The sequence below is a fragment of the Meles meles genome, chromosome 21, assembly GCF_922984935.1.
Source record: "Meles meles chromosome 21, mMelMel3.1 paternal haplotype, whole genome shotgun sequence".
NCBI classification, from domain to species: Eukaryota; Metazoa; Chordata; class Mammalia; order Carnivora; family Mustelidae; genus Meles; species Meles meles.
Window position 1 is genome coordinate 1,353,216 of NC_060086.1, and position 27,866 is coordinate 1,381,081.

Consider the following 27,866-nt stretch of genomic DNA (forward strand, 5'->3'; position numbering starts at 1 on the left):
CGGGGCGCCTGGGTGACTCAGTGGGTTAAGCCGCTGTCTTCGGCTCAGGTCATGATCTCAGGGTCCTGGGATCGAGTCCCGCATCGGGCTCTCTGCTCAGCAGCGAGCCTGCTTCCCTCTCTCTCTCTGCCTGCCTCTCTGTCTACTTGTGATCTCTCTCTGTCAAATAAATAAATAAAATCTTTAAAAAAAATTTTTTTTTTCTCTTTGCTCAATTGGTTAATATCCCATTCATTCCATAAATTACTTGGGGCAGCTCTGGGATAAGTAATATAATAGAATTGTGGATATAGACAGGACAAGGAAAAAAATGGTTAGAAACTAAGATAAAGCCAGGAATAAAGTTAGCACATAAAATATGTTTAATATAGTATAGCTTTTAGAAGTAGGGGAAAACTACAGTATTTTCAAATGTTCCATCTTGAAAAAAAATTCACTAAGAAGGTTTTAAAATTACCGCACCCTTAGCAGTTTTAAAGTATAGTGTCGTTTATGAAAATCTGTTTTTTGTCCCCTTTCCAAGGAAGATAATCTTACGTAAATCCAGTCTACCTTGCTTGTGACTTGGCTTGCTAACAGTTTTAACATCAAGTTTATCAAAGTTTATTAAATGTTACTACTTGTATTCATTGAGGAATTAAGTGATTGTTCTGTTTGGTTGAAAACGCTAGAATGGTAATTGTATTTTATAACTTTGAATGTGACCTAAGGGAAATAGTGCCGTGATCCAGGAGACCCAAGATCTAACTTGGGTTTTGAAGCTGGGTTCCTGTAAGCCTCGCCAGCCCAGTGTTTGATGCTAACGGTGAAGAAGAGTGTGGGTTGATGAGAAGGATCTAACAGTGGATTTGGGGAGATGGAAGCACTTGTATGGTTTCAGAGTGTTCGTTTGTTCGATGTTTAGGAAAGGTACTTAAATTGTCCTTTCACACCAGTGGGTAAGTATTCTAGAATTAGTCTACCAGGACAACTCAGGTGTTCCACTCCTCAGAATTACAGAAGAGTTAAGATTTGTGCATTAAATGTATGTAAATTTTGCCTTAAAGAGTAACAAATTGATCTTCGAGTGGTGAGTTGGGTAGAGGTGGAAATGAAACAGGGAAGGTGCGGTTTTGCAGCTGGGCGACACCCACATGAGGTTATTACACTGTTCTGTTAACTTTGTGTTATACATTTAAAGCTCTCCACAATGTTGTTGTTGTTGTTGTTGTTTGTTTGTTTGTTTTGGGGCAGCAAAGCAAGGATTATTGAGCAGTAGCAAAGTGATAATACAAAGCTCCCAAGGAGGGAGGGGACCCAAAGGGTTACCCCACAATGTTTTGTTTTGTTTAAGATTTTATTTATTTGACAGAGTGAGAGAGATCACAAGTAGGCAGAGAGGCAGGCAGAGGGGGAAGCAGGCCCCCTGCCCCAGCGGACAGCCCGACTTGGGGCCGATCCCAGAACCCCGAGATCATGACCCAAGCTAAAGGCAGAGGATCAACCCACTGAGCCACCCAGGTGCCCCCACAGTGTTTTTTTATTTTATTTTATTATTTTTTTTTCACAGTGTTTTTTTAAAGTGACATTCTAGTCTACCATATTAGAAAGGCATAAGATACTAAAATTTAGAAATCACCCCTGAAACTAATAATACACTATATGTGAACTAAATTGAATTTAAATTTTAAAAAAAATTCAAAAATCAAGAAATAGCCATGTAAGCATATTATTTAAAAATGTGGAATTAATGGGCGCCTGGGTGGCTCAGGTTAAGTGTCTGCCTTCGGCTCAGGTCATGATCCCAGGGTCCTGGGACTGAGCCCCACATCAGGTCTCTGCTCAACGAGGCGTCTGCTTCTCCCTCTCGATCTACCCCTCTCCCTCGGTTGTGCTCTCTCTTTCTCTTGCTCTGTCTCTCAAATAACTAATAAAATCTTTTAAAAATGTGGAATTAAATAGGGAAAAAGGTTTAAAGATAGCACAGTGGTTGTCTCTGGGGAGTCAGAACTGTGTGTAGAGAGGGCTGGAGCATGGGAAGTCTATTTTGTAAGACTTTTGGTGTTATTTGATTTTTAAACCTTTGATAAAATGATATATTCTGTGGGTTTCTGCATTGTTTTCAAGGAAGATACCAACATGATCCTGTGTGAATAATTAGACACAGACCAGTGCTTGGAATATATAAAACTTCTGTTTGCCCATGATGACTTTGGCAGCATGCTCAATTATTTCCATTGCCAAAGGTGGTGATTTACATTTGAATTACTACTTCAGATGAGCAGAGCTGAGAAGTCTAATTGCATACAGTTTCTTCCTGTCTGCTCAGGCCCTCCTGCAGTTTGTTTTTTACACAATAGTTAAGAATGATCATAAATAAGCTTGTATTGGTCTCCTACTTAAAAGCCACCGAATGTCTTCCCATTGCAATTAGAATAAAATTCAGGCTCTTTATCATGGCTGCAAAAGGCCGTAAATGCTGTAAATGATTGGGTGCCTCATTCTCTTGCCACTCTTCCCCATCACCGCGTCAGCCTGGAGGGCTTCTCGCACACTTCTCGGACACGAACAGCTCTTCCCTGCCTCAAGGCCTTTGTACTTGCCATTCCTTAAGACACTGGCTGCCTTCCATCACGCAGGATTTCGTTCAAAACGTAGTTCCTGAAAATGGCCGTCCTGATCGTCTAGCTAGAGTAGGTCCCTCCACCCCTTCCCTTCCAGAGTGTGGTCCTCCCCTCCACCAGAAGCCTGAGCCGGGAGCGTTTGGTTTGGTTTGGTTTGGAAATGTAGTCTTGGTCCTACCACAGACCTGCTAAAGGAAAACCTGGATTTTAATGAGACCCCAAGATAATTGTGTGCGTTTCTAAATTTTTAGAATTTACCAGTTCTGGTCTGGAATGACTCTACCCTCACTTTTCCTGCAGGTCTGTTAGTAGTTTGACCTGTTTCTGGAGGAGACTTTGTCTTTTGTTTCCGTGCTCACTGCTTCTCCTCCCCAAATGGAATCAAAGCCCCACAAGGGAATCACCTGCTCTGACTTGTTCACTCCGGTATCCCAGCACCTGGCCCGTGATCTGCACCTAGAATGCGCACAAGAATGTGCGGGAGACGGAGAACAGTTTGTGCTCCTCCAGGTGGATGACTCTGGATGACAAAAATCCTCAGGGCTCTCGCTTGCTTATAAAATCAGGGTCGCTCTTCCCTCCCAATATCATTATGAAGCAGTTTCACCCTTTCTTGGACAATATTAAGCTTGTGTGACAAATAAAGAATCACTTATTTTTCCTTGTTTTCGGGTAGTTTGTATTCCAAAGCAAAGTTCAGGTTTCATTCAGTGCTTCGCTACGGACTCGAAACCATGACTGCTGTTTTCTTTCTTATTTTTGAAAAGCATTCTCTTTCAGAGTTAAAGTTATCTTCAAAGGTTTTCTTACAAAGTAAATGTTAGTTTGATATTTGAGTCAAATTTTATTAAATCAGAAAAATCTTTCTTAAAAATAGGAAAATATGATTCTGAAAATATTAAGTGCAAAATTTGAAGTTAAACTGCAGATAAAAAGTGATGGAGCAAATTGTGTATTAGGTTTTTTAGTCTTGAGGTATGATTCTAGGAAGGACCTGTAGCTTCTGATACTGTTCTGTGTTTACAAATATATTCCTAAGATATGTTTCCTGTTGCATGTCCTGGTGCAATTTGTCAGGAAGCAACATTCGGTCCTCATACTTTGTGGTTTTATTTATTCATTTATTTATTTACTTATTTATTTGTGGGCAGAGAATAACAAGCAGGTCTGTGCTGAGTGTGGAGCCCAATGCAGGCCTTGATCCCACGACCCAGGAGATCATGACCTGAGCCAAAACCAAGAGTTGTATGCTTAACTGACTGAGCCACCCAAGTGCCCCTGTGCTCCACATACTCTGAATGAAGAAATAAGGCAGCTTAAGTCAGCAGCTTTCATTTGAGGGAGATTTTGCCCCCCGGAAACATCTGGCAATGGCTGGAGACATTTCGCTTGTCCGGCTGGTGGGAGATTACTACTGGCACCTGGTGGGGAGAGCCCTGGGATGCTGCTGCTAACACCCTGTAATGCACTGAACAGTCCCCAAGTGCAAAGAATTCTTCAGCCCAAAATGTCAGTGGTGCTGCTGTGAAGGGACTGGCTTAAATTGATGGAGCCCTTCCTCTGCAAATACTAATGCCATCAGAAAAAAAATACTTCCATCCTACCTTTTGGATAAGAGAATATGTAGAAATAGGTAACTTAGTGATTCAGATGGGTATATTGGCATGGCATTCTCAGACAATTTTAAGTTTCTAAAAATAGGAAGACTCAAAATGGGGTTACTGGTTTTCCTTATTTTACAGATGGGGTCGAGGATTTGGTCTTTTGGGTTCCATTTTTGGAAAGGATGGTGTATTAAACCAGCCAAACAGTGTCTTTGGACTTATATTTTATATACTACAGTTATTACTTGGTAAGTATTTATACAGCAATACCAAAATAAGTTTGTTTTGTTATATTCCCTTTAGTACTTTGTGTCTTTGCCCTGAAATGTCTTTATATTAAATAAAAGCATTAAGTAAAAGCATGTTAATGATAGAACCGCTAGTCTGCGGCACATTGTTCTGCGGTGAAAATTTGGTTCACTGAGATTTTGATTATGCTAATGCTGAATTTGGTATCTGTTGGTCTTTAATCAAGGACAGCAGCATCCCGTAACGTCCAGAAAAACCATCCTCATTCAGGAAACTACTCTTCCAGTCTTCCCCAGAAACTTTTTTATTAGTTTATGTACTGTGCAGATTACTGAAACATGTCACACCCCGAGAGCGCATTACCAGTAAGCAGTAGAGTAACTCTTCACCTTTACACACTGCTGTGTCCATTATCTTCTGCTCTTTCCACTTCACTGTATGTGAACTCCATGCCGTTTCCTCTCCGGTGCCTTGTTATTATTGACATCAAGGTTTCAAGTTTCTTGTGTTCTAAATAACACTGTGCTGATCAACTTTGTTTAAAGTGCCCCTCACACACAACTCCCTGTTTGAATTAGTTCTGCAAAATAAATTTCCAAAGCTTGGGCGAATGAGCCAAAACACACAAAATTTTTTAATGGACTTTAATACATATTACCAAACTACTTTCCCCTCAATTGTCTGGCTTCATCCATCGTCATTTTTTACAAGTGCTTTCTATAAACCTCTAATTTAATAGTTACAAATCTCCATCATTTTATTTTAATTTTTCTGGCATTGTCACTTTTGTTGTTGGGGTCTGATAATAGTCTATTTTCATATTTGTTACATTTTATCCATTCTTTGTCCTTTTTGTGTTAGTTTGGTGAATTTTGATTGTACAGTTTTTTATACTTTCAGAGTTAAATCCAGCCATTTTTTACCTTTGGTTTCCATCATTAATATTTTACCCCATTACCTGCCACCTTTGCGGTGCTCTCCTGCCTAGCTGAGGTTGATTTCTTATGAGGGAAATTGTGAATCCAAATACTTCTATCAGGCTCACCCAGTTCCATATCCTATAGAAATACAAAAATATGCACAAGGATATTCATAACAGTATAAAATAGCAAAAGACTGGAAGTAGCTTAGCAAAACGTAACGGTTGACTCAATTAGGTTACACCTATACTAGAAAATACTATGTAGCCATTAAAGGAAAAAGCAGGTCTCACATGAATATTCTGGAAAGATCAAGACGTAGTTTGGTGAAAAAAGCAAATTGTAGTATAACAGGTATGAGAGAAGTTCTATGTTTATATATATGTATAGAAATGCATATAAAAAGGATCAGTGGTTGGGGACCCGGGTGAGACTTATTTTTTATTCCATTTATTTGTTCATTTGGATTTCTAAAGAATATAACGTATAGGCCGAAATTAAAATAGTGTAAGAAACACTTTTGACTGTTAATTTTTGGAGATAGAGATGGAACAAATTTCCATTTGTCATATTTAATTTGTGAATTTCCTTATATATATGTTTTTTAAATCGTGTGTATCCTATGTGTTTTTTTCTGTTCGCATTCTGTGTGTTCACATGAAGCATTTATAATGTCAGGAGGCACACGGAAGGCACACGCGGACTCCTCTAACACGGTTTTCCAGAGCACATCATCTTCACTCCCTTCTTCTAAGTTGTTTGAGATACAGCGTTTTTAATTTAATTTTTCATAGGTAATACTTCCACAAGTCCAAAAGTACAAACATGTAAAATGCCATCCAGTGAAAAGCCTGCCCTTGACCGTTGCCCCCCTGCCCACTTTGTAACCTTCAACCCCAGCTGGTAGGTGCGTGTTGTTGCTGTACTTCCTTTAGGCCTGGGCAAGAAGACACAAACCTATCATCTTCATTTTCTCCTCTAAAATGTAAAAGGCAGATGCTGTACATAATGTTCTACATACTCCTTTTTCTTTTTTGCTCAACTAATTCATCATGGTGGTATTTCCACAGCAATCCATGAGTGTCTTCACTCTTCTTCCCAGCTGCAGAATGTTCCGCTGCTTGATGGGACCGTCATTATTTAGAGGCACAGCACCTTGTAAATTCCACTGGGAATTGTATCCCAAGCCAGCAGCTACATCACATCAGGACAGGTTGGGTACAAAATGGTATTTAACTAATAGCCAGTGTTTATGGAGCATTCGAAGTGCTTTATACCTTGTAGCTCATTCATTCAGTCATTGGCTTATTCATTCATCAAGTAAGCTCTAGGCCCAACGTGGGGCTTAAGCTCACGACCTTGAGATCAAGAGTCCCATGCTTTCCTGCCTGAGCCAGCTGGGCGCCTGCCCAATAGCTCTTTTAATTCACACATCAGTATTAGGAGGTGAGAAAGTAAGTAACTTGTCCATCATGTTGAAACCAACTCTCTTGGTAAAATTAAGGTGGCAGCATTAATTTCTGAAGGTTTTAGATGACGAGCAAAGGGTCAGACAGAAAAACGGCATAGGCTTTGCTGTCTGCTGAGCTACTCAGCCTGTCCTAGATGTTACATCCGAGTGAGCGCGGCTGGGTCGGTCAGTCTGTAGGTGCAAGAGCGGGGGCCGGTCGGATTGGCCAGTCCCCGGCATCAGGAATCCGGCAGTACATTAGCCGTGAAGAGCCTTATGAAGGGTCACACTCTAGCACGACCCGGCCTGGGGGCAAGGCCGGCCTTCGTGGTGTGAGCCCACAGGCAGCTTCTGGTCAGCAGACAGTGGGGATTTCAGCTCCTTCATTAACCTCTTCCAGCCTCCTACCACCAATCATTTCTTCCTGTTTCTGTTCTCCTTGTCCATTAGTTGTTGGGAGGGATGGCAGCTTAATACGCCCGGCTGTCTCCTCTGTCCCTGGGAATAAAGGCTCACGTTCCCGCGACCGCTGGCTGCAGGAAATTACAGAACAGAACACGTGAAGATGTCAGACAGTCAGAGAGCCCCAGTTCAGCGCACAGAACCGCCTTTTTTCTTGGTCTGGTTTGACCCACATGTGGCCAACCGGCCAAACGTGGCTTGTTACCTCCTAGGCTAAGCCCTTTCTGAAATGTTTATTACAAGTTTTTCCTTCTTTAGCAGCGTATTGGTACAATCATCTTTGTATGGTTTTTGAAAAATTTGACCTAAACATTACAGATTTTTTAAAAAATTTGACCCAAACATGGGAAGCCAGGTTTTACTGCCCACAGATGGAGAGCCTGCAGCGAAAAGGCCAGGGGCAGTGTGTCCTGCTTGGGAGAGAAGTCTGTGGTCCTCACGTTGCTTTCTTTGTTAGGGGCCTTAGTGACGGGGCTGTCAATTTCGCAGATGAGCTTCAGGCAGACTGTGGACTCTGAGCCTGCACATGCTCTTTGCAGGGCTTAACTAAGGCCAGTTCACGGTCCAAGTAATGATACTTCACCTAGAATACTGACAAGTGAGAAACACTGCGGCCGTCAGGCTGGTGCTCTGTGCGCAGAGTCCGCCTGCAGAATCTCACCAGACCAGTCGTTTTCGCTCCCAAATTCCAGGGCGTGTTTCAGTAAAATCAGCATCCCAGCAGTGCGGCAGATGGCAGAATGCTTGCTTTTGACTCCGAGACTTTCTCCGTCGTCAAGGCCTGACTGAGCCGTGTCTCTCCCCTTGCAGGCATGACCGCAAGCGCAGTGGCAGCTTTAGTCCTCATGACGTCCTCCATCGTGTCCGTGGTGGGCTCCCTGTACCTGGCCTACATCCTGTACTTCGTGCTGAAGGAGTTCTGCCTCATTTGCGTCGTCACGTACGTGCTGAACTTCGTTCTTCTCATCATCAACTACAAGCGACTGGTCTACTTGAACGAGGCCTGGAAGCGGCAGCTGCAGCCTAAGCAGGACTGACCGCGGACGGACAAACTCCGAACTGGCCGCCGAGCCCCCTTTCCCATTAGGGTTCTTTTGCAGCGGTTTTGTTTTGTTTTTTTAATTCTTCACAACAGACACTCTCCCTAAGAATCTCAAACTGATTTTTTAAAATCCTATAAATTAGAAGGGGCCCTAGCTATTTTCTGTGTCAATCTTCATTTTGAATATGGATACAAAAAAAGAAAAGAAAAGAAAAAAGGATATGCCGAGCCAATCAAAGACAAGCTTTAACTTTACTTTGAAGATGTTTCTGAAATAATAAAATATAGCCCTAGCCCCCTGCCCTTGATTGTAAAGTGAGCGACCATTGCTAGTAATTCTCTAATGTGTATAAATTCAATTTCAGGTATAACAAATGTGATCATGACATGAAAATATTTTAGAATAGATACTGTATTAAATATTGCCATGTTTACAATATGTCATATGTTTTTAGCCGATGGATTTAAACATGTAGATTCAACTAGAATCCATTTATGTGCTATTTGTAAATAAAGGTAGAAATATTGGATCCATCCCTGCAGAACTTACTGTACAGTTTAGTTGAAGTGTAGCGATGAAGAATTGTCAGCCCAACGTTGACTGAAGAAATAGTGAAAATAGTAAGTCCGAACAGAGCATCTTGTGAGGAGTACTGACAGCAAAATCATAGGGTAGTTGGTTCCCTTTCATCTCCTTCCTTGGAAAGGAAGAAGCTAAATTTGGACATTCAAGTCAAGCTTGTGTCTAGTCATAAAACTGGATCAATTATAACCTTACAAAATGAGTCATATGACCAGACCTTCACGTCCAAGGTCTTCAGGACACTAAAGATGGGGAAGTGGGTAGAATTCTTTGGAGAAAAGCTGGAAACATTGATATGGCATTTCTAGGAAAAGCCTCTTACAGTAGCTTAATTGTCATGCAGAAGTTTTCCCTTCACATTGGTGCCAGTCAACCAAACAGTATTAGGACCTTGAAATAGCCAGTAGAAGCCCCATTGCTCCAGAGTAGGATTGCTCTTGGGTCGCCCCCTAGTATTTCCCGTTTCATCCTGCACTAATTGGATGTCTAACTTAATTGTTTTAGAGTCAGTATTAGATTGGTAAATTTTAGAGCTGACACGCTTCTGAGTTTGCTCCATCGGGAGTAGTGCAGGTAGAAATATCTGAAGGTGGAGTGCACGAACGGTGTCACTGCTCTTTCTAGAAACTACGCAAATGCCTAGGTTTTAAAGGTGATGTAAATAAACCCAAATGAAATTGTGACAGTATGCTTCTATGGTTAACACCTATCAGAATGTTAAAAGTGCCTTCTGTCTTAAACCTCAAACCAAATATTTTGTGTGTTGAACTTGGGCAGAAGTGTCCTTCCTTCCTCTTACCATGAAGTAGAAAACCTGCATTATTCTCTAGAAAGGTTCTGTATGATCATTTTATTCCTTAGATGGAGAAATAGTAGCAATGTTTTTGCTTCCAGTTAGTCTCATCATTATGTTAAAAACAGACCGGTAACTTTTGAGTGCTTTCACGAATGAGCCTTCTTTTTGAAGGGAGGGGACAGGCTCTGCTCTGTAACCCATAATGTGTGGAGTCAGCAACTGTTGAGCAGTTTCCGCCTAACTGTCCTAATTGATGCAGTGTATCTTTCTGGCCCAAGGCAGGTGTAACATCTGAATTGTAATGAACTTTCAACCAGTTTTACCCAGTTTTGTAAAAGCCAAACTCGGATTTCCAGGCTTGTGTTTTCCCATGAATGTGAATATTCCAATGCCTGTTTTATTATGTATGTATTGTTCTTGTTTCTGTAGTGAATGAACTCCAGAAAGCATTGAATTGGATGTCTGGTGTCTATGGAGAAACAAGTCCTAGCGCTGAAGACCTTGTCCAGTCATGATGTCCAGAGGTCATCTTTGTAGAGTGCTTCCAGTCCTGCCTTCTGAGCTAGAGTGGAAATGGTTAACAGTGAAGACTTCTGTGGTATTTATAACACTGGTTGTCCTAAATAAGTTCCTCGTGTCCCAATTTAAAATGGTTTTTCATCATATTTTGTATCAATCAGCAGAGTATAGTTAAAGCTTGTCTTGATGCTGCATTCTTGCAAATGTCTTCAACTCTCATATGATAAAACGTAAAAATGTTCAGCCAGACCCTTCCAGGTTTTCCTTTGCTTTCCTAGTAAGCCTTAGGGAAAACACCACTGTTTTAGTCGTACAAAAATTTCTGCGACATTCCTGTGACCCCAGTAGAATTCGTACCCTTTTTCTCACTGAGCGATGATGGTGTGCTGCCTCAAATAACAGCATCGTAATGCCAGCATCTCTGTAAGCAACAGGACCCCGGTGGAAGCATTTGGGCTCCCTTCTCCATCCTCTCTTCCACCCCAAGGATTAAACACCGTGCTATAAAATACGAGTACTGTTAGGACTATTTTAGACTCAATATTTAAAACACTGCAACATTACTAGCCACCAACACTGAAGAACAAATTTGGCGGGGGGAGGGGGGAGGTGGTGGGTTGGATTTCTGGGCTTTGCAGTAATTCCATGCTTCTTGGTTTGGGGAATCTGTCATAACAAATGAAGCCCCTTATTTACTTGGTAGTCGTATCATTTGAAGAAATAAGAGACTCGGGTTAGATGACAAATTCTAGGCAATCTAGGTGGTTTGGAGGATTTCATTGTTTTTCACTGCAGCTAGGTGCTTTCCACGAAGGTAAACTGGTGAAATAACTCAGGTTTAACCAGCTCTGTGCCAGGAATTACTTCTACTTGATGTTTGTCACCTCGCTCTAAATCTGTTACTTTTAAAGACGTTGAAAGCATTGACTATGTTCATACAGAGACGAAGATCTGTCGTTTGGTACAAGAGTTCTTTGGACCCTACTCAGTAGGATATAGGACCAAGACGCCGGTGAAATTAAAACCATTTCTTGGGTTTAGTTTGCTTGTATTTCATTTATAAGATTATCAGCAGAAGTGCAGTTATCTTCAGTGATTACTTCTGAACTGCGACTGGAACCACCATTTGACATGAGTGAAAGCTGACAAATCTTGTCTTGAAAATTCATGTTAGACAAACGCCAACAAGAAATCCACTATCATTTTTGGTAACCTATTTGGGAAGGAATACCTAACATGCAACCTTTGTCCTCCTGTATTTTCCCCCACATGCAAGCATTGCTGGAACATTTCTGTTCAGACATTTTAGGCAGCACTTATGATTCCTAATCTGTGAGAACTCTCCCCTTCAATAAAACAGGAGGGCAGGGGTGGGAATCCAGGCTACTTGGTTAATTTTTTTTCCCCACAAATGAGCCCAGAAAAAGGTAAAATGTTTTGTTATAAAACTGTATTAAGCATGGCCTAAGAATTAGGTGTATGATCTGTATAGTACGTTCCATCAAAAATATTTATTACTTGTGCTTTAAGCTCCAGAGCAAACACTCATTTAAAGTGGAGTTTACTGGGCAGACTTCCCCCTTTACTATAGATAGAAATATTCTTTATCAGAGATTTAGGACAGTTTTGCTAACCGGTAAAAAAAAAACAAAAAAACAAAAAAAAATGTAAATATGTAAGAATGTTTATTTGTTGCACATAACTTTTTGGTATAAAATAAATGTAGCCGTTACCCATGTTAGCTGTGCTGCCGTCCTTCTTATGCTAGTGTTACGGTCCACACAAGGCGCTGGAACCCAGCTGGTCTTCCCATCAACGGCTCTTGAGGCTGGTGCTGTAACTTCCTTCCCACGGGTGTCCCGAGCTGTTTTCCCCTTAAATTGTTTGTAATTTGTGGAAGACACATGCAGAATTCTTCGATTCTGGTTCCTGGGATTTGCGTGGGCTCCTGGCGTCTGTGGCTGTCGGGGGTGGATGAAAAGGCGGTTCTGCCGGAGGCTGTAAGCACACAGAGCGTGCGGATGAGCTCTGGCCCGTGGCTGGACGCTGGCTCCTGCTGAAGGCGCCACTCAGCCTCCCGGAAAGGCCACATCTGCAAGGATGAGTCTTCCGGAAAGGCCGGATTTCACTGAACGCGGCAGAGGCGTGTGTGCTAGGACCCGAGCGCAGGATACGGAACTCACACTAACCTGTGTCTGTTATGTTTCATTTTCTTAATGTCGTTCCCGGACATTGAACGTGACGTGGAACTGGCGACCTTCAAGGAAAGGCGGGGCCCCGGGAATCCCCAACTTCCATCTGAAGCGGCCGCGCTCGCTCCGAAACGGCCTGGACATTCCTGCTGCTCGCGCAGCGCGGAGACGGAGGACGAAAACGGGGTGTGCTGAGGCGCGTCACCCGCGAGTGAGTGAGGCAAGTTCCGTATTAGGAAGCTCACTGGGTCACGGCCCCCATCCGCGGGACCCCACAGGAGTCCTCTCCCAGGGCGCGGGGCTTCGGGCCGGTCGGTCGCAAACCTTGGCGCCGCCGCGCCTGACTGGGCGGGGCGGAGCCTGTGGACGAGGAGGAAAGACCAAAGACCATCCCGCAGGAGCGGGGCAGGTGGCCTCACGCCGAGGCGCAGAGGCCCGGAGGGCTCGTCTGCCGGCCCCGCCTGTAGGAAAAGGTCCCGTCACGCTTGCTGGAGTCGCAGGTGGCGGGACCCGCGGGCCTCCGACCCCGTCCGTCCGCTTCCGTCCAGACCAGACTGGCGGACGCCCGAGCCCTGTCCTGAGGAACGGGAACCTCCGAGCTGACCCTTCCGCTTGTCCGTCAGCTTCACCGGGCGAACCGGGCCGCGGACCTGCTTGCTCCCGCGAGGAGCCTCCCCGCAGACTCGCCGGGCGGAGCTGGTCTGCGGACTCAGCGCCCCCGTCCCTCCCGCAGGCTCCGGGCCCGCTCCCCGAGCACCGGCGGCCCGAGGGCGGCGGCCGGGCCCTGCGGAAGCGGCTCCTCCGACGGGGGCGCGGGTGTGTGTGGAGGCGGCGCAGCGCGGCCTGTGACGGAACGAGCCCGACCGGAACACAGTCGCCGGCGCTTCCGGCGCTCACTCGGGGTCACCCCGCTACTCCCTCAGGGCCTGACGGCCGCTTCCACACAGACGACTCCTGACTCGCGACAACAAAAGCCTTTATTCTCGCCGCGGCGCCGTCCAGGGTCGGGCCACAGACGCCCGGCCGGACGCGCACGGCCCGGAAGCGCTCGGCAGCGGAGGCTGGAGCCTCAGACGTGGAAGCTGGAGCCTCAGACGTGGAAGCTGGAGCCTCAGACGTGGAAGCTGGAGCCTCAGACGTGGAATCGGCCGCTCTCCAGGCACTGCGGGCCGGCGGCGGGCGGGCGCCGCGTCTCGTTGGCGAGTTTCCAGTACCGCTCCCGCAGCAGGAACGCCGCCGCCTTGGGCTGCCTCTGCCGCGTGAAGATCCCCTTTTTGTTCCCCATCACTCGCTGCGGGGCTGAAAACAAGGCAAAGGCGTTTCAGGCGACTTGTGCGGGGCCACGCGGGGCGCGAGCGGAAGCACCGCCGTCCCGACCCCTCGGTCCCCCGCGGCGCGGTTCCTGCCGTCTGCGGGGACCGACGGCCCGAATGGCCTCTTCTCCGGGACAGAGGCGTCCCCGCGGCCTGCTCACTGGCGGGGCGCTGGGGCGGCTCCCCCGGGCGGACGGGCGTCTCGGCGGAGGCGGCTCCGAGCAGGGCGGCGTCGGGACCCGGCAGGCCGGGACTCCCGCTGCTCGGGCCACGCGGCGACGGCGACGGGCTCCCGGCTGGTCCCCTCCCGCCCCGGTGCGCTCAGCCTCTGCGGGACGGAAGGTCCGTCCGCGACAAGCCTCGTCTCGGGTGGATTCCTGGGTCGCCTCGCGCGTGCGCACGTGCCAGCCTCCCAGAGCCGGGTGACCCGTCCGGTCACACGGCTGTCCCAGGACACGGAGCCACGCGCCCACTCGCCAGAAGAGGCTGCGGAAGCCACTGTTCTCCTCTGCCGAACACGGAGAGGCTCACGTTCTCCTTCCTTTTCCTCTTTACCCCCTTCTCCATTCCGGTTTTTAATGAAACTGTCCCCTTCCGAAGACTTGTCTTTCCCTGCTGGGTGACACGTTCGAATCCCCACCAGTGCCAACCCCTTCCTCACCTCCCCAGATGGCTGGGCTACAGCACAGGAAGAAACGGGGTCCCTTCGTTTGGGACTTCGCTGAAGTGGCCCTCCTGTCGCCCCACTTGGGAGCATGCGGACTTAGAGCCTCCCACATGCACAGCCCTGCGACGCCGGCTCGGGCTCGGTAAAGCTGCGTCTTCCGGGGGAACGACGTGAAACACATGAAATACCCCGTTTCCCAGGCTCTGTACCCAACTCTGGAATAATGGGCGCATCCCACAAGGAAATTCAACACAAAGTCCGATCCCCCCCCCCCCCCCCCCCCCCCCGCTGTTGTGAAACAGACTAAGGTTCAGGGGTCATTTTTGCCTCAAGACAATAGGCTCTTCTGTTGGCTTTTTTTCTTACCATAAAATGATGTAGGAAGTAGGCAAGTGACTGCTGCTTACTAAACACGACTTGCTTCTCCCAGGAAATTCTCATGTTGCCAGCGCTGGTGAGACCGTCCCCCCTCATTTCCACTGTCCTTAAAACCAACTGCCCCGAACTAACAGGCCAACCCGAACGAATGAGAAACGGTCCATTCCATAACCCGAAATGCCACTCACCCTGGTCGGTCATAAAGTCGGCAAAATTCCAGACGAGCTCTCCAACCACGTAGTTTTTGCGTTTCTCATCCAGAACCACGTGATACTGCTGCAGCAGCGCCTTCTGGTACTCCTCACTGAACATCACAGGTGGGTCCTGGAATTCAAGGCACAGGGAGAACGGAAGAGGCCGAACTGACGCGACCATCAACGTTAGAAAAAATGAAGACCCACGTGATGATAACCAAAACACCCAACTTCCCAGCGGCTGTAGTGACTGTAGGACGTGCTGGTGCAGACACAGCCATGGTCGGAGGTAGCCCAGAGTAAAGACCAGGGATTTTTGGTAAAGAACCTGAGTTAATAACTGCTTTACGTATCAAGAGAATTTGGTATTTTCTTGCTCTTACTCTTCCATCTCTATTCACTAGTCTTAAAGCTGAGCTACATGGAAAGTAACAATAAGTCTTCACGTAATAAATTTATTTATATTATTTATTATTATTTTTAAAGATTTTATTTGCCAGAGAGCGAGCACAAGTAGGGGGAGGGGCAGGCAGAGGGAGAAGCAGGCTCCCCACTGACCAAGGAGCCCGATGTGGGACTCGATCCCAGGACCCTGGGACCATGACCTGAGCCGAAGGCAGAGCTTTAATGACTGACACCCCCAAACAATAAATTTAAGCCTCAAGTTTTAAGTAGCTGCCAGTGTGTAACTGGAGAACCAGGGTGACTCACTGCCCTCACGTCACATTCAGTGGGTCTAGTCTGGGGGAGCGGCTGCTACTCAGCACCCACCCATTCCACAAGTCACCACTTAGTGTCTGCTTCCCTGGCGGCTTTGGCCTCGAGGCGGGAAAGGTAGGAGCATCCCTGCCCCTGCAGCTCGGCCCTCCAGCTCTAGGCCCTCCAGCTCTAAGTGTACGGAGGGTCAACAGGAGAGGGCGGAGCCAGGGCCGGGGCCGGGGGGGACAGCTAGCAGGGGGGCTGCGCGGCGCCCCACAAGGCTCCCCAGGAGACACTGGAGCTCCCACCACGCGGGTGACAAGGGTCCAACCAAGGCAGAGGCGGTGGGGGCTCATTCAGTGTTTGGTGGAGAGCGCCTCCGTGTGGTGGACTGAGACATAATGCTCGTTCAGTTGCCTTCCTCCCGTGGGAATCTGGGGGCCTTGCAAGTTCAAGGTTCAAGGAGGCAGTGTCTCCCTCCTTTCACAAGAGAACAAAACACTGCAGGCTTTGGCTTTCTGTTCCAATGAGAAGGATTAAAACGCTGACGCGCTGATGATGTCACGTTACCACAGAACCATGTTTTGTTCTGGTTCGATTGAATCTGAGGGCAGGGCCACACGCAGGTTTTCTTACCAATCCTGCCTTGCCTAACGCTCGCCACACATGGCTATTTAAACCTAAGGCTGAATTAAACTAAATCGACTCGGCCGTACCGGTCGCACTGCAAAAAAGTTCCATCCCGCAAACGGTCCCATCAGCGCTAGACACCGACTGAGCTGCTCTAACATTCCAAGTTCACGACCTTTTCAGGACAAAGGGCTGGTACGAATACACATTGTTCTCATAAGCTACTTCCCCTCGCCCACCCGTGTTCACAATGGCCTCCCGTGTAAGCAAGATGAATTTGAGGGTCTGAGCGGAGAAATACAGTTTGGGGGGGGGGGGCTGTCCAACCTAGCAAGGATAAGCATATTGTGCGTCAACACAGAATCTGACATCTGTGACAGGCGAGTGTGAGGGGGCTGGGGGGGCTGGGGCCCTGGCTGTGGCTCCAGAATCCACAGGAGAAAATCCCCACAGGAGCATCTCATCTTGGTGCAGAAATTCAATAAAAAAGCAGAGAGGGAGGGAAAACGCTAGTGATTAAACCTCGCTCCGAGATTTCATTCATTTCCCTACTGAGTATTGTTTAGCATCCTCTGAGCGCTGGAGGCTCCCGAGGGCTTGGGAAGCGATGGTAACTAGGAATCCGCCGCTCTCTTGGAGCCTACACTCTGGCCAAGGAGAGAGTCAAAGCAATAATGACAGTACGCAGTGAGGAAGACTGAGACAGAGCCCAAGCAGAAGGGACAGCTTCCTTCCTTTGATGTCTCACCAAAGAGGGGACATCGGACCTGAGACCTGAACACCGAGTGGGAACCCAGGAGTCAGCGAATGTGGGGCTAACACGGCGTCCCAGGAGAAGGGACAGCCACACCAGAGCAGGAGCCGACGAGCACAGTGAGAACAGTCCAGTGACCAGGAGTGAAGGCAGAGGAAGACGACGACCTGGGGGAGGGCAGAGAGCAAAGGGCACTGACTGCCCCCGCCTGGGACTGGGACTTCAACGTGGGGGCCACGGGATGCCAATGACTGGACCCCCAAGGTTTGGATTTGCTCAGGAGATGACTCGGGCAGCCACTGGGAAGCTCTCTGGAAACCAGGCCAGAAGGACCAGGCAAGCGAGGCAGAGGCCTAAGCCCTGGAGGACAGCGTGAGCCTAAAGAACTGCAGGGAGATGGTCAGCACCAGTGAGGGTGAGGAGAGGAGCACCTTTCTGGCCTGGGGGAATGATGGACACCTCTGTCCTGCAGAGTGAAGAAATAACAGAACGCCCCTCACTGCTTACCTGGTGAAACCCTGCGATGGCCCCGGCTCCGTACTCGCTCTGGATTATGGGTTTCTGGTAAGTCCTGTACCAGTTCTCAAACTGGGTGGCCAGCTGCAGTGGAATCACCTCCAAGTGCCCGTAGTCATGATACCAAGAGTAGTAGCTGTTCACACAGAGGACATCCACATACGGCGCCTAGGATGAGAGCACAGAACCTGCTCATGGACCAGAAGGCTGCAAAGAGCTCTAGGGCTCACAGACTGGGGGGCGCTTCCGGCAGGGGAGGTGGGAGGAGGAGCACAAGCGACGGAGGAGCTCCCATGTGTGGCAAATACAGGCAGGAGTGACGATCAAGCAAGGCACTGATTCTGGACGGGCGCTCCTGAGCCCTGCAGCTGGACTCTGGAGAGGCACAGAGGCGCCCCACGAGCCGGCCCCGCTGCAGCCCAGGGCCCATGGCATCGATTTTGCTCCTCTCTCCACAGCACTCCTGTCCCACTGGCCTTCCCTTACCTGGCCTTAAAGAAAAGTTCCCAACCGAAAGACAGGCGCAGTTTTTCCCCTCGCAAAGACCTCGGTTAACCGTGCCGTTCGTGAGATGATGGTATGGGCCGCGGGGCGGCTGGAAAACTCCCTCCTGGCGGGGAGCAGAGAGGACGGGCAGGACCGCCTCATGTCTACACGGTGCAGTGCCCAGGACGGAGCAGCCCACACTAAGCAGCGTGTCCAGTCCCTCCCGTCACCTGAACCAACGCCAATCTCCAGAGCCTGCCCTGGGACTGAGGCAGGTGACAGAGCCTGCCCTGGGACTGAGGCAGGTGACAGAGCCCCTTTCCGAGAGTGGGGGCAGACAGTGCCTGGTGGGGGAGGGGGAGCTACCGGCATTTAGGGAACGGGATCGGTCCTGCCCAACAGTGTCACTTGAGTTAGAGTACGTATGTCACTGAAAGCAGCAGGCGGGACAAGGAAGCCCGTGGGGGACACATGCACCCAGATGGCACATCCTGCCAGGAGTCTGGCGACCCTCGGAGGCTCAGGCACTGGCTGCCCTGTCCACACGGGAGACCAGAACAAGAAGAGATGCCACTTGGGCTCCGAGAACGTCCACACCGGCCTGTGCCACGCGGGGTCTGCCGGTCTCTTGAAGGGTGTTCTCGAGAGACGGCGAGGGAAGCACCAGGGATACAAACCTCTCCCATCCGTGTTAGGGTGAGCGTTCCCAATTTACGTTCGTATGTTGCATTTTCTTCTCCGTTCTTTCCATGAGATGTTTGCTCCCTCTGCACTTCCCTCCTAAGTACTGGCCTTGAGTTCTCTCGTGAAGAAGCATTTGCTTGCTCCCACGTCTCCCAGCTTCATACAAGGGCGCAAGTCATTTCCAAGGGGCTGCTGCTCGCCAGTCACGCGGGAGCCCGGCTGTCCCTTCCATCCCAGCCTGTAGTTCCCAGAGCGAGGTGACGACTGCAATCGCTGAGGAACTTTTCAAAAACTCAGACTGCCACCCCGGACGCAACAACCCGGAGTCTCAGAGTCCAGGCATCCACGCCCGGGGGTTCTGATAATCGGCCAGGTTTGAGAAACCCTGGACAGCGACAGCTGTAGTGCTCTCCAGCCGAGCAGCGTCACAGAGGACGACCGGAAGCTGCCTGTGCCCAGCCTGCCTGGCTTCGGGAGTCACCGCCCCGCAGGTCAGCAGCTGGCTCTCCCTCACCCAGAGACCGTCTAGGAAAGCACGTGAACCGGGTGCTCAGGGCTCTTCCCAGCAGCCCATATTAGCAAGTACCAGAGACGGTGAGAGGACAGGCAGGGGGGACCCCCCAGGCTCACCCCCAAGTCTGCTTCATAGTTGGAGTTGGTCACAAAGGTCACGGGCCGGGAGGGGTCCAAGGCTTTGGTGTGAGCAATCAGCGTCCTGTCCACGGAGGGCAGAAGACAGGCTCGTCAGTCCGGGAAGGACCCTGGACAGCCATCTTTCTCTCTCTCTCTCCATCCCATCTCCCAGCCAAAACCCTGCTCTCCTCCCGACCCTGAAGAGGACCTGAGGGGAGCAAACATGTCCTTCTAGCCTTAGATCACATTCCCCAGCATCCTTCTCCGTCCCCAAGTCCCCCCCTCCCCAGAGAGAGGGCCCCCGTCGCAGGGGTGTGCAGGCACCCGAAGCTGGGGTCCTTGGACTCGGTGTGGCTAAAAGCTGCATTTCCAATCTCTGGAAAAGCTCTTGAAAACAGAATGTGTGGGGTGAGAGGCGCCTGGGGGGCTCAGTCAGTGAAACGTCTGCCTTCGGCTCAGGTCATGATCCCAGGGTCCTGGAATCGAGTCCCACATCAGGCTCCTTGCTCAGCGGGGAACCTGCTTCTCCCTCTGTCTGCTCTGCCTGCTGCTCCCCCTGCTTGACCTCGAGCTCTGTCTGACAAATAAACAAATAAAATCTTAAAAAAAAAAGAAGAAGAAGAGAAAGAGGAAGAATGCGTGGGTGTAGACCAGGACAGATACAAACTTCACAAGGCGGGGGTGTGTGCGAGGAGGCAGGCTGCGCCCAGGGCACCGGCCAGAGAACAGCCCCGGCCGTCCACAGCTCGGTGGAGCAGTGGAAGCAGACACTGCACCGGGAGACGCTATGAATGATGACAAGGGGTGGGAGGACCGTGGCGGGGAGGCGCAGAGCTCTGGGAGGCAGTGACAGGGCACTTCCCGGACACGGGCGAGTCAGCCCAGACTCAGAAGAAACAGCATTGATGCTGAGACGCGTTCATCAGGGAGGGACCCTGAGAAAAGGCTTCCACAGAGGACCCAGCCTGTGGTCGGGGCGCAGCCCGGGGACCTGTCAAAGGCCACCCCAGTGCAGGTCACCCCATTCACAGCTTAAGCCTGCTTCTCTCTTCCCACAGCTAGCGTCCTTTTCCTCGAAACCCTCCCCACACTGCCCTTCTCTTTCAAGGGCCGTGGTTTCCCCAAGCCAGAACGCTATCCCTCACCTCAAGTCCCAAAGCCACACTCTGAAACAGCCTGTGTGTCACTGGGAAGCCTCGAAGCCTCGCTGAGCTCCTCAGGCCCAGGCAGCTTTAGCCACAGCCTGCCTGCCTCCCCACTGCCCTGGCCGTCACACACCTCCCCGAACAGCTGGGAGGGACCTCGGGCACCTGTTCCCGGGCGCCTGCACTCCTTCCCACTCCACAACAAACGTCTGTCCCCCAACCCTGGCTCAGCAAGGCCTGGGGCCCCAAGGCCCCCGGCTGTGTGTGCCGGGCAGTCCTTTGCCCAGGTGCGCCTGCCGCTCAGAGCCGTGCATCTCCTACCCACAGCTCAGCTCACAGCGCACCGTGACACTGGCACGGTCTCTGCTGCCCCCAGAGCAAGTGACCCCCCTCTGCAGGCTTAGTTACAGCTGCGTGACCGTGACCCTCAGACAAGGACCAAGGAACCCTCCCCGCAGGGCAGCAGACCGCGTGGTTGTCGCCAGCACTGCCCTACGGGGGGCTCTGTCCCCGCCGTGCCTGGTGGGGGACGGAGAAGCTACTGGCACTTAGGGCAACGGTGTCACTTGAGAGCAGTGGGAGCGTGTGCGTCACGGACAGGCCTGCGCGGGGTCATCTGCCGGGAAAACGCGGTCTTACAGAGCCGAACTGCACTTGACAAGTGAACCCGGAGCAACACCCAGCGGTTTTCCGCACCTTCAGCATACACGGAACTGCCCGGGAATGGGGCAACGGAAGGACGGAGACCGTGGACGGGTGTGGCTTGGACCTTCGTGTCGGGCGGCTCACACTTCAGAAGTGAGGGCGGTGAGGGCAGCGCCGACGGGGCCCCTGCCCGCGCCCCCCCCACCGCTGCCCGCCCCCCTACCCTCCCATCCCCCACCCCGCTCCCACCCCATTCCCCATCCCCCATCCCGCTGCTCGCATCCCCCCACTCTCCCATTCCCCACCCCGCTCCCACCCCATTCCCCATCCCCCATCCCGCTGCTCGCATCCCCCCACCCCAGTCCCACACTCCCACCCCCCACCACCCTCGCACCCCACCCACCTCACCCCTCCCCTCCCCTCCCCCAGCCGCGCTCTCAGCCCCGACGCGACCCAGGGCGGCAGCACTCACTTGAAGTAGTAACCGGCGGGCGGCAGGAAGGAGGCGGGCTCGTTGGCCACGGACCACATGACCACCGCGGGGTGGTTCCTGTCCCTGCGCACCAGCTCCTCCATGACCTCCAGGTGGTGCTGCAGAGACCGGTTCCCGTAGCTCTGGCTGCGGCACACGGAGCGGGCGCCGTTGGGAGGGGGCGGGGCGGAGCCGGGGGCGGGGGCGGGGGCAGGGGCGGGGCCGGGCGGGCACTCACGCCAGCACGATGCCCACGCCCGGACTCTCGTCGATGACCACGATCCCGTAGCGGTCACAGAGCTGCAGCACCTCCTCCGCGTAGGGGTAGTGGCTGGTGCGGAAGGCGTTGGCCCCGAGCCAGCGCAGCAGGTTGAAGTCCTTCACCAGCAGGGCCCAGTCAAAGCCCCTTCCCCGGATCTGGGGCAGAGCAGGGTGGGGTGAGCCCGAACCCCGGCCCCGCGCACTGCTTTCTGAAGCCAGGCCGCCCAGGGGTCACCGCGTTAGCCCTCTGTTGCGGCCCCAGCACGGCCGGTCGGGCAGTGGTTTCCAGCACTATGCTGAACTGCTCCCATCACCTCGATTGCTTCAGGGGCCGTGGGGACGGTGAGGACAGAAAATGGCCACAACTCACATCTGCATCCTCGTGTTTGTTGACACCATGGAAATAGAAAGGCTTCCCGTTGATGAGGAACTGGTGCTCTGTGACCTGGACAGTGCGAATCCCCACAGGCAGAGTGTAGAAGTCAGACACGGCCCCAGCCGCTGTCTGCGTGGTCAGCCTCACCTGCGAACGCAGAGAACGGGGTGTGGGGCTTCCTTGCAGGCCTGAGCGCCACACAACCCTCCCTTCAACAGGAAGGCCCCCCGCATGCACCGCGGGGCCCACGCCTGGGCCCACAAGTGGAGAGATGCAGAAATTCCCAACTTCTGCCACCAGCAAGGAGGAAACTTCCCCCACCCCGCCCCGTGCCTGCTCTTCAAAGCTGGGCTCCACGCCAAGCACTGAGAAAACCAGGCAGGCAACACTGCGATCCAACCGACTGGGAAGCTCAGGGGACCTGGTGTGCCTGACTACCTATCCTGTACCCCCCGCCCCGCCACCATGAGCCACAGCTGCTGGTTGGGGGCAAAAGGACTTCTGCAGCCCCAGGCGTAACCCCCATTACCTCCAAAGAGTACAGGTAGGCGGGGTGCTCATGCATCAGGTAGGGCCACCAGAGGTGGGCGTTGGGAACCTGCAGCTGGCCGCGGCACCCTGTCCCCAGGGCCACGACTTTGCCTTCCTGGTCCAGAAGACGCACTTCCAACTGGAAGTGTTCACTGCCCTGGACAAAAATCTGGTAATCCACCAGCCCTGCAAGGGACAAGACAGATCAGACAAAAGAGGGGAAGGAAACAGCCTGGGTCATACAGAGGACAGTTCCTTGGGACCACCACCCTGAGTCTCAGTCTGCAGGGAGGGCAGCACAGGGGAAGAGACATGATTCTCCTGAACCCTGAGCTATCCACCCGGAGCGATGATTTTAAGCAAGCCCCGCATCTCTTTGCGCTTCCTTTCCTCACAAAAGGAGGTCAGACCAGATGGGTGATTTCTGCTGCCTGTGCCTACTCCGACAGGCTGGACTGAGGCTCCTCTTAGGTGGATGGGAAGCCTGAGGGTGAGGAGATGCGGGGAGAGCGTCTCCCCAGAGGATCTTTCTAAACAGGGAGCAGAGCCGTTTGGGGCCTGGCAGAGGGAGGTTCCTGCCAGGAGCCCTTACCAGTGCCCTGGTCCACGCCGGTGGTGACGGTGATGTCGTCGATGTAGGTGGTAGGTGTAGTGTAGAGAAGCACGGGCCGATGCAGTCCCGCATAGTTGAAGAAGTCAAAGTTTGTGTTCTGGACAAAGTAACCCTTAGGGTACCTAGGATGGGAGAAAAATGCCCAACTGCAGACTTGCTCTGGTCCTTCGACCTCAGCTCGAACATCTGCCTGGCCTCCCAGAGCCAGGGCCTCAACTCTGCTAAGGCCACCCAGCCCCTAGTGGGAAGACCAATGGGCGGGGGGGGGGGGGGGAGCAGGGTGCTGCTCACTTGGAGGTATCCGTCTTGTGGAGGATGGTCCCTGGCGGCAGCGTGTGGGGGGTGAGCGTGTTGTTGATGGCAATGGTGATACGGCAGGAGGACAGGGGCCCACTCTGCACCAGCTTGCTGATGTCGGCTTCGAAGGGGAGATGCCCCCCCTCGTGCTCCACCACATGCACCCCATTCACCCACTGCAGACACAGGGAGATATGGGAGGGAGAAACAAGTCGGTGCCTGCCATCTCCGGCACCCCCTCACACAAAGGTCAGTATGTGGGGCCTGAGGGTCCTGCCGACTGCCACCTGTCTCACAGATGGAGGAACCAAGCTCCAGAACAGATCGGGCAACCCTCCCCTGACCCCGGCCACTAACCCCAGAGTAGGGCCTGAGCGTGCCCCCCATCCACCCCAGGGGGGCAGGCTGTCAGGTGACCCCTGCGAATCAGGCAGCCCCAAGCTGCTAAGCAACTGCACGTGACGGCTCGCCCTGCCTGATGCTCGTTGTACTGACCACAATGGCATAGTAGTGTGCACTGCCAATCCTCAGCACCACCCTTGTGCCCAGGTCCTGGGTCCATCGCTGGGGCAGGGTCACCTCCCGCTCATACCACACCCAGCCGACAAAGCTGCGCAGCTGCCTATCCTGGCCCACATCGTTGAAGCTGGAGGGAACCGGCATGTCCAGTGTGGGGCCCGACTGAGGAGAGAAGGGCTGGGATTAGGTCCAGAGCACCTTGGATTCTAAGACCAGGACCCAGGCAGCCCCTTCCCTAGAGGCCAGGTCCTCCCCCAACCCTGCCTGCAGGAAAAAAGCTGGACAAGACAACTTCTCCCAGGCCCTGGGATTCCAGGCCATCCCATCATTGTCATTCTTCCTCTTTTTTTTTTTTAAAGATTTTATTTATTTGAAAGAGTGAGAGAGATCTCGAGCAGGGGGGAGGGGTAGAGGGAGAAGAAGACTCCCTGCTGAGCAGGGAGCCCGATGTGGGGCTCCATCCCAGGACGCTGGCATCATGACCTGAGCCAAGGGCAGGCGCTTAACCCACTGAGCCCCCCAGGCGCCCCGCCACTGTCCTTCTCTGCCAGCACCAGACTGATGCCTTTTATGGAGTTCATTTTAGCGGATGCTGGTCGCTCTGACACGTAATGGACAGTGTGCAGCGAACCTACAAGGCCGCTCTAGGTGCCAGGAATAAAATGAGGCCTCCGCGGGCAGGTGGTCAGCTCTATGAAGAGTCTGGAGGGTGGCGGGAACTATCGTAGGGGTCAGGGAAGGCTTTCTGGGGCCCACGGGATACTGCCTGAGGACAAGCTGGCCGAACTGGGTGAACCTGAACCTGGCAGGGAGCCCCCTGATCCCCTCGGGTACAAGGCCAGGCACCAACCGGACAGGCAGCTCAGTGGGCGTGGAAGCAGCCTGGGGAAGAGCGTCCGCGATTTCCAGAGACTCAATAAAAACTGGCTGAACGGGTGTGCGCCTTGGGGAGAACCGCCTGCGGGGCGGTGGGCCAGGCTGGGGGAGGGGCAGGCTGTGCACGGGGTGAGCCCGGCCGCAACCCCGCCGGGACAAGCGGATCCGAGAGCGGACCCAGAGAGGAAGACGGTCCACTGACCGCCCGCGGGAGGAAGGCGGGTGGGGGCAGGGCCCGCTCCGCAGGGGAAGCTCGGAGCGCCCACGCCGGCCCCGGCCCCCGGTCTTCCCCCCCGTGAGCGCCGAGCGGAGGGCAAGAGGGGGTCCAGGAGAGACGCGCCCGTGAGCGCGAAGGCCGGCTGCACCCCCAAAGTCGGACGGGAGGCCTGGGCAGGGGTCTCCGGCCGGGCGGGTGTCGAGCCCCGTCCTCTCTCCGAACCCTGCAATGGCTCCTTCGTGCCGCGGCAGAGCTGGGGACCCGGCGCCGAGGGCTCCCCTGCTCCCGCGCTCCAGCTCCAGGCCGGGCCGCGGCGCCCGTCCCAGCGGACCGGGTCGAGCAGGGCCTGCCCCGGCCCCCCAGCCCGCCCTTCCCGCGGCTGCTGCGGCCGCCCCCTCCCGCGGGCCCGCACCTCGCGCAGCGGCGACCGGTACCACCGCTGCTCGAAGCCGCGCTGCCGGTTCTCGGAGAAGTCGGCGCGGAAGCTCCACAGGCCGTGCAGCTCCTTGCGCTCCCGCGACGGGCTCTCCCGCGGGTACAGCATCCCGCCCCGCAGCGCCAGCCCGCAGGCCCAGAGCAGCGGGCCGAGCGCCGCCCAGGCCGCCGGGTGCATGCCTACCTCCGGCCGCCCGCTGGAGCCCACTGCGGCCGCGCCGCGCTCCGGGCCGCGCGGGAGGGGGCGGGGCGGCGCCGGTCACGTGACCCGCCGCCGCCCGCGCCATCTTGGTGGGGGGCGGGTGCGGGGGGCGGAGGAGCTCGAAGCCGGAAGGTGCCCCGAGGGGACCCGCTCCCGGCTGCCCCATGGCGACGGCGGGGAGGGCCCGCGCGGAGCCCGAACCCGAGCCTTTACGCGAGGGACGCCCGCGTCCCGCCCCAGCTCCGGAAGGCAGAGAGGTCCCTGGCCAGGGGGACCGCCGCCCTGCCCGGCTGGGGAGTCCGGGGCCGCGGGCCAGCGGGAGGCCCGGGGCTCGGCCGGACGCCCCGTGAGCCCAGGCAAAGCCGCTGCCGTGCCTGGGGGTGCCCACGCCGCGGCTGTCGCTTGGCCCTGGGCCTGCACCTGCGGCCGCCTCGTCGTGCGGGGCGGGGCTGAGCCCGTGGTCGTCCCGAGGCGGCTTTGGTGCAAAAAGGTGGTTTCATTAAAGCTCGGGAACAGGACCCGTGGGCAGCAAGAGCCGCTGCACCGGGGTCCCCAGGGGTGACCGGTGAGTCGCTCGAGTGGAGGCGCTAAGGAAAAGGGAGACTTTCAGAACTTTCCGTGACACGTCCGAGGCCCCGCGGTCACGTTCAGGGGGTTTTCCCTCCACCGAGGCGTTAACAGGAATTTCCACCGTCTCCCACCCAGGGGTGCGGGGCGGCGCTGCAGGGCGTCGGCGGGCGCTCTCTCCTCGGCCGGCCTTCGGCTCCCTCATCCGCGGGGCCCAGACCTGCAGCGGGGCCCCACGCTCCTGTGACGGGGCGGGTCGTGAAGACGGAAGCAAGTGGTGGGGGGACAGAGGGCTCACTGAGGACAGGCAGAGGCCGACACCCCACAGCACCCCCGTGGGACACAGTGACGCTGAGGACAGGCAGAGGCCGACACCCCACAGCACCCCACCGTGGGACACAGTGCTGTTCCTCACGTGCCCCGGGCTGCCCTAAAGGAGAAGCAGTTCACTTACAGAGGTTCCAGTCCTGCACCCGCGAGTCTCCCTCAGTTTACAGCAGCCCAGCAGGGGGCAAGAACAGAGTCTCTGCGGCGGCCGGCCTTCCCGAAGGGAGTGCAGACGCGAGTCAATGTCCTTATAACCCGCGGCCCGTTGACTGACCCCTGAAGCTGAGGGGCTTTCAGAATTCAGATGAGGTTCAGTGGGGCGGACGGGACAGGCCCATGGGCAGAAGGAGCTGCCGCCCGGGGGTTCTGGGGGGAGGCTGACTCACTGCGGGGCTGGGGGAGATAAGGAAAGGGAAGTTTCAAAGGATTTTCACGTGTTAAAGACTCACAGGATACCAGAGGCCTTGCCACTGTCCCCTTAGGGTGGTTTTCCCTCCAGCAAGGCAGTAACAGTAGGACAGCTGGGAGCTTCGGAGGAGCACTACACCTGCCCAGTCCAGTGTCAGTCAGTGGGCCGCAGGTCGTAAGGACATTTTCTCGGATCTACATTTCCCTCTGGAAGCTGGGGTGTTGATAGACGTGCCTTTTCCCTGTAGATTGCTAACACACCTGTTAACGGGGGCAGGCACCTGTCTTGCAGGATTGTGATCTCTACAAGTTTACTCCTTGCTTTTCCTGTCCTTAGCTTTAGGGCAGTGAGGAGTGTGTGAGGAATGGCACACGCATCCCATCTGGGTTGGGGGGAGGGTTGTGGGGTGTCAGCTTCTACTTTGTCCTCGGTTTGCCTTTTGTTTCCTCATCAAAACAGTCAAAGTGTAATGTTCCTCCCAGATACCATACCTGCAGAAAGAATCAACTCTGCTAATACCTTGATTTCAGACTTCTGGCCTCCAGATCTGTGAGATAAAAATTTCTGTTGTTTTAAGTCAAAGAAAGAAGGAAGGAAGGA

General features: G+C 53.1%; 3 protein-coding genes across 6 annotated transcripts in view; 1 reads left to right on the top strand and 2 right to left on the bottom strand.

Moving 5' to 3' along the window:
- The window catches only part of VKORC1L1 (vitamin K epoxide reductase complex subunit 1 like 1), a 66,241-nt gene extending 54,275 nt beyond the window's left edge, over positions 1-11,966 (top strand). The window contains exons 2-3 of the mRNA XM_045994362.1: positions 4,346-4,455; positions 8,099-11,966. Coding sequence (XP_045850318.1) covers positions 4,346-4,455; positions 8,099-8,325 — 337 coding nt within the window. The 3' untranslated portion in view covers positions 8,326-11,966. The remainder of the gene's footprint in view (positions 1-4,345; positions 4,456-8,098) is intronic.
- Positions 4,506-13,184, bottom strand: LOC123934272. Of its 2 annotated transcripts, none has more exons than XM_045994361.1 (4): positions 12,775-13,184; positions 12,412-12,733; positions 11,962-12,226; positions 4,506-7,359 (listed from the first exon to the last, which is right to left on the bottom strand). In XM_045994361.1, the coding sequence occupies exons 1-4, from the start codon at positions 12,809-12,811 to the stop codon at positions 7,339-7,341; spliced, it is 645 nt and encodes a 214-aa protein (XP_045850317.1). In that variant the 5' UTR covers positions 12,812-13,184; the 3' UTR covers positions 4,506-7,338. The 2 variants fall into 2 exon arrangements, with proteins under 2 accessions (XP_045850317.1, XP_045850316.1); XM_045994360.1 differs by having other exon boundaries at positions 4,512-5,514; positions 12,412-12,736; positions 12,778-13,184.
- A 195-nt stretch (positions 13,185-13,379) lies between these two features.
- GUSB (glucuronidase beta) lies at positions 13,380-25,985 on the bottom strand. 3 transcript variants are annotated; one of them, XM_045994357.1, is made up of 13 exons: positions 25,739-25,985; positions 24,210-24,395; positions 23,709-23,890; positions 23,397-23,539; positions 22,803-22,990; positions 22,268-22,420; positions 21,875-22,053; positions 21,637-21,783; positions 19,372-19,456; positions 17,563-17,739; positions 14,967-15,102; positions 13,552-13,719; positions 13,380-13,488 (listed from the first exon to the last, which is right to left on the bottom strand). In XM_045994357.1, the coding sequence occupies exons 1-12, from the start codon at positions 25,937-25,939 to the stop codon at positions 13,553-13,555; spliced, it is 1,944 nt and encodes a 647-aa protein (XP_045850313.1). In that variant the 5' UTR covers positions 25,940-25,985; the 3' UTR covers positions 13,380-13,488; position 13,552. The 3 variants fall into 3 exon arrangements, with proteins under 3 accessions (XP_045850313.1, XP_045850312.1, XP_045850314.1); XM_045994356.1 differs by having other exon boundaries at positions 13,380-13,509; positions 25,739-25,984; XM_045994358.1 differs by lacking the exons at positions 23,397-23,539; positions 23,709-23,890; positions 25,739-25,985 and having other exon boundaries at positions 13,380-13,719; positions 24,210-24,276.
- Positions 25,986-27,866: the final 1,881 nt, after the last annotated feature.

What these genes read in the sequence shown, in the direction of transcription:
- GUSB (XM_045994357.1), bottom strand. Translation starts at nt 25,939, where the DNA reads ATGCACCCGGCGGCCTGGGCGGCGCTCGGCCCGCTGCTCTGGGCCTGC. An exon ending in CACAAGACGGATACCTCCAA is followed by an intron (nt 23,540 to 23,708) that starts GTGAGCAGCACC and finishes CTCCCATCCTAG; the next exon opens with GTACCCTAAGGGTTACTTTG. An exon ending in ACAAACACGAGGATGCAGAT is followed by an intron (nt 22,054 to 22,267) that starts GTGAGTTGTGGC and finishes GCTCTGCCCCAG; the next exon opens with ATCCGGGGAAGGGGCTTTGA.
- LOC123934272 (XM_045994360.1), bottom strand. Translation starts at nt 12,811, where the DNA reads ATGGTCTTTGGTCTTTCCTCCTCGTCCACAGGCT. An exon ending in TTCCTCCTCGTCCACAGGCT is followed by an intron (nt 12,737 to 12,777) that starts CCGCCCCGCCCA and finishes CAAGGTTTGCGA; the next exon opens with CCGACCGGCCCGAAGCCCCG. An exon ending in CGGCAGCACAGCTAACATGG is followed by an intron (nt 5,515 to 11,961) that starts GTAACGGCTACA and finishes GTATTTCTATAG; the next exon opens with GATATGGAACTGGGTGAGCC.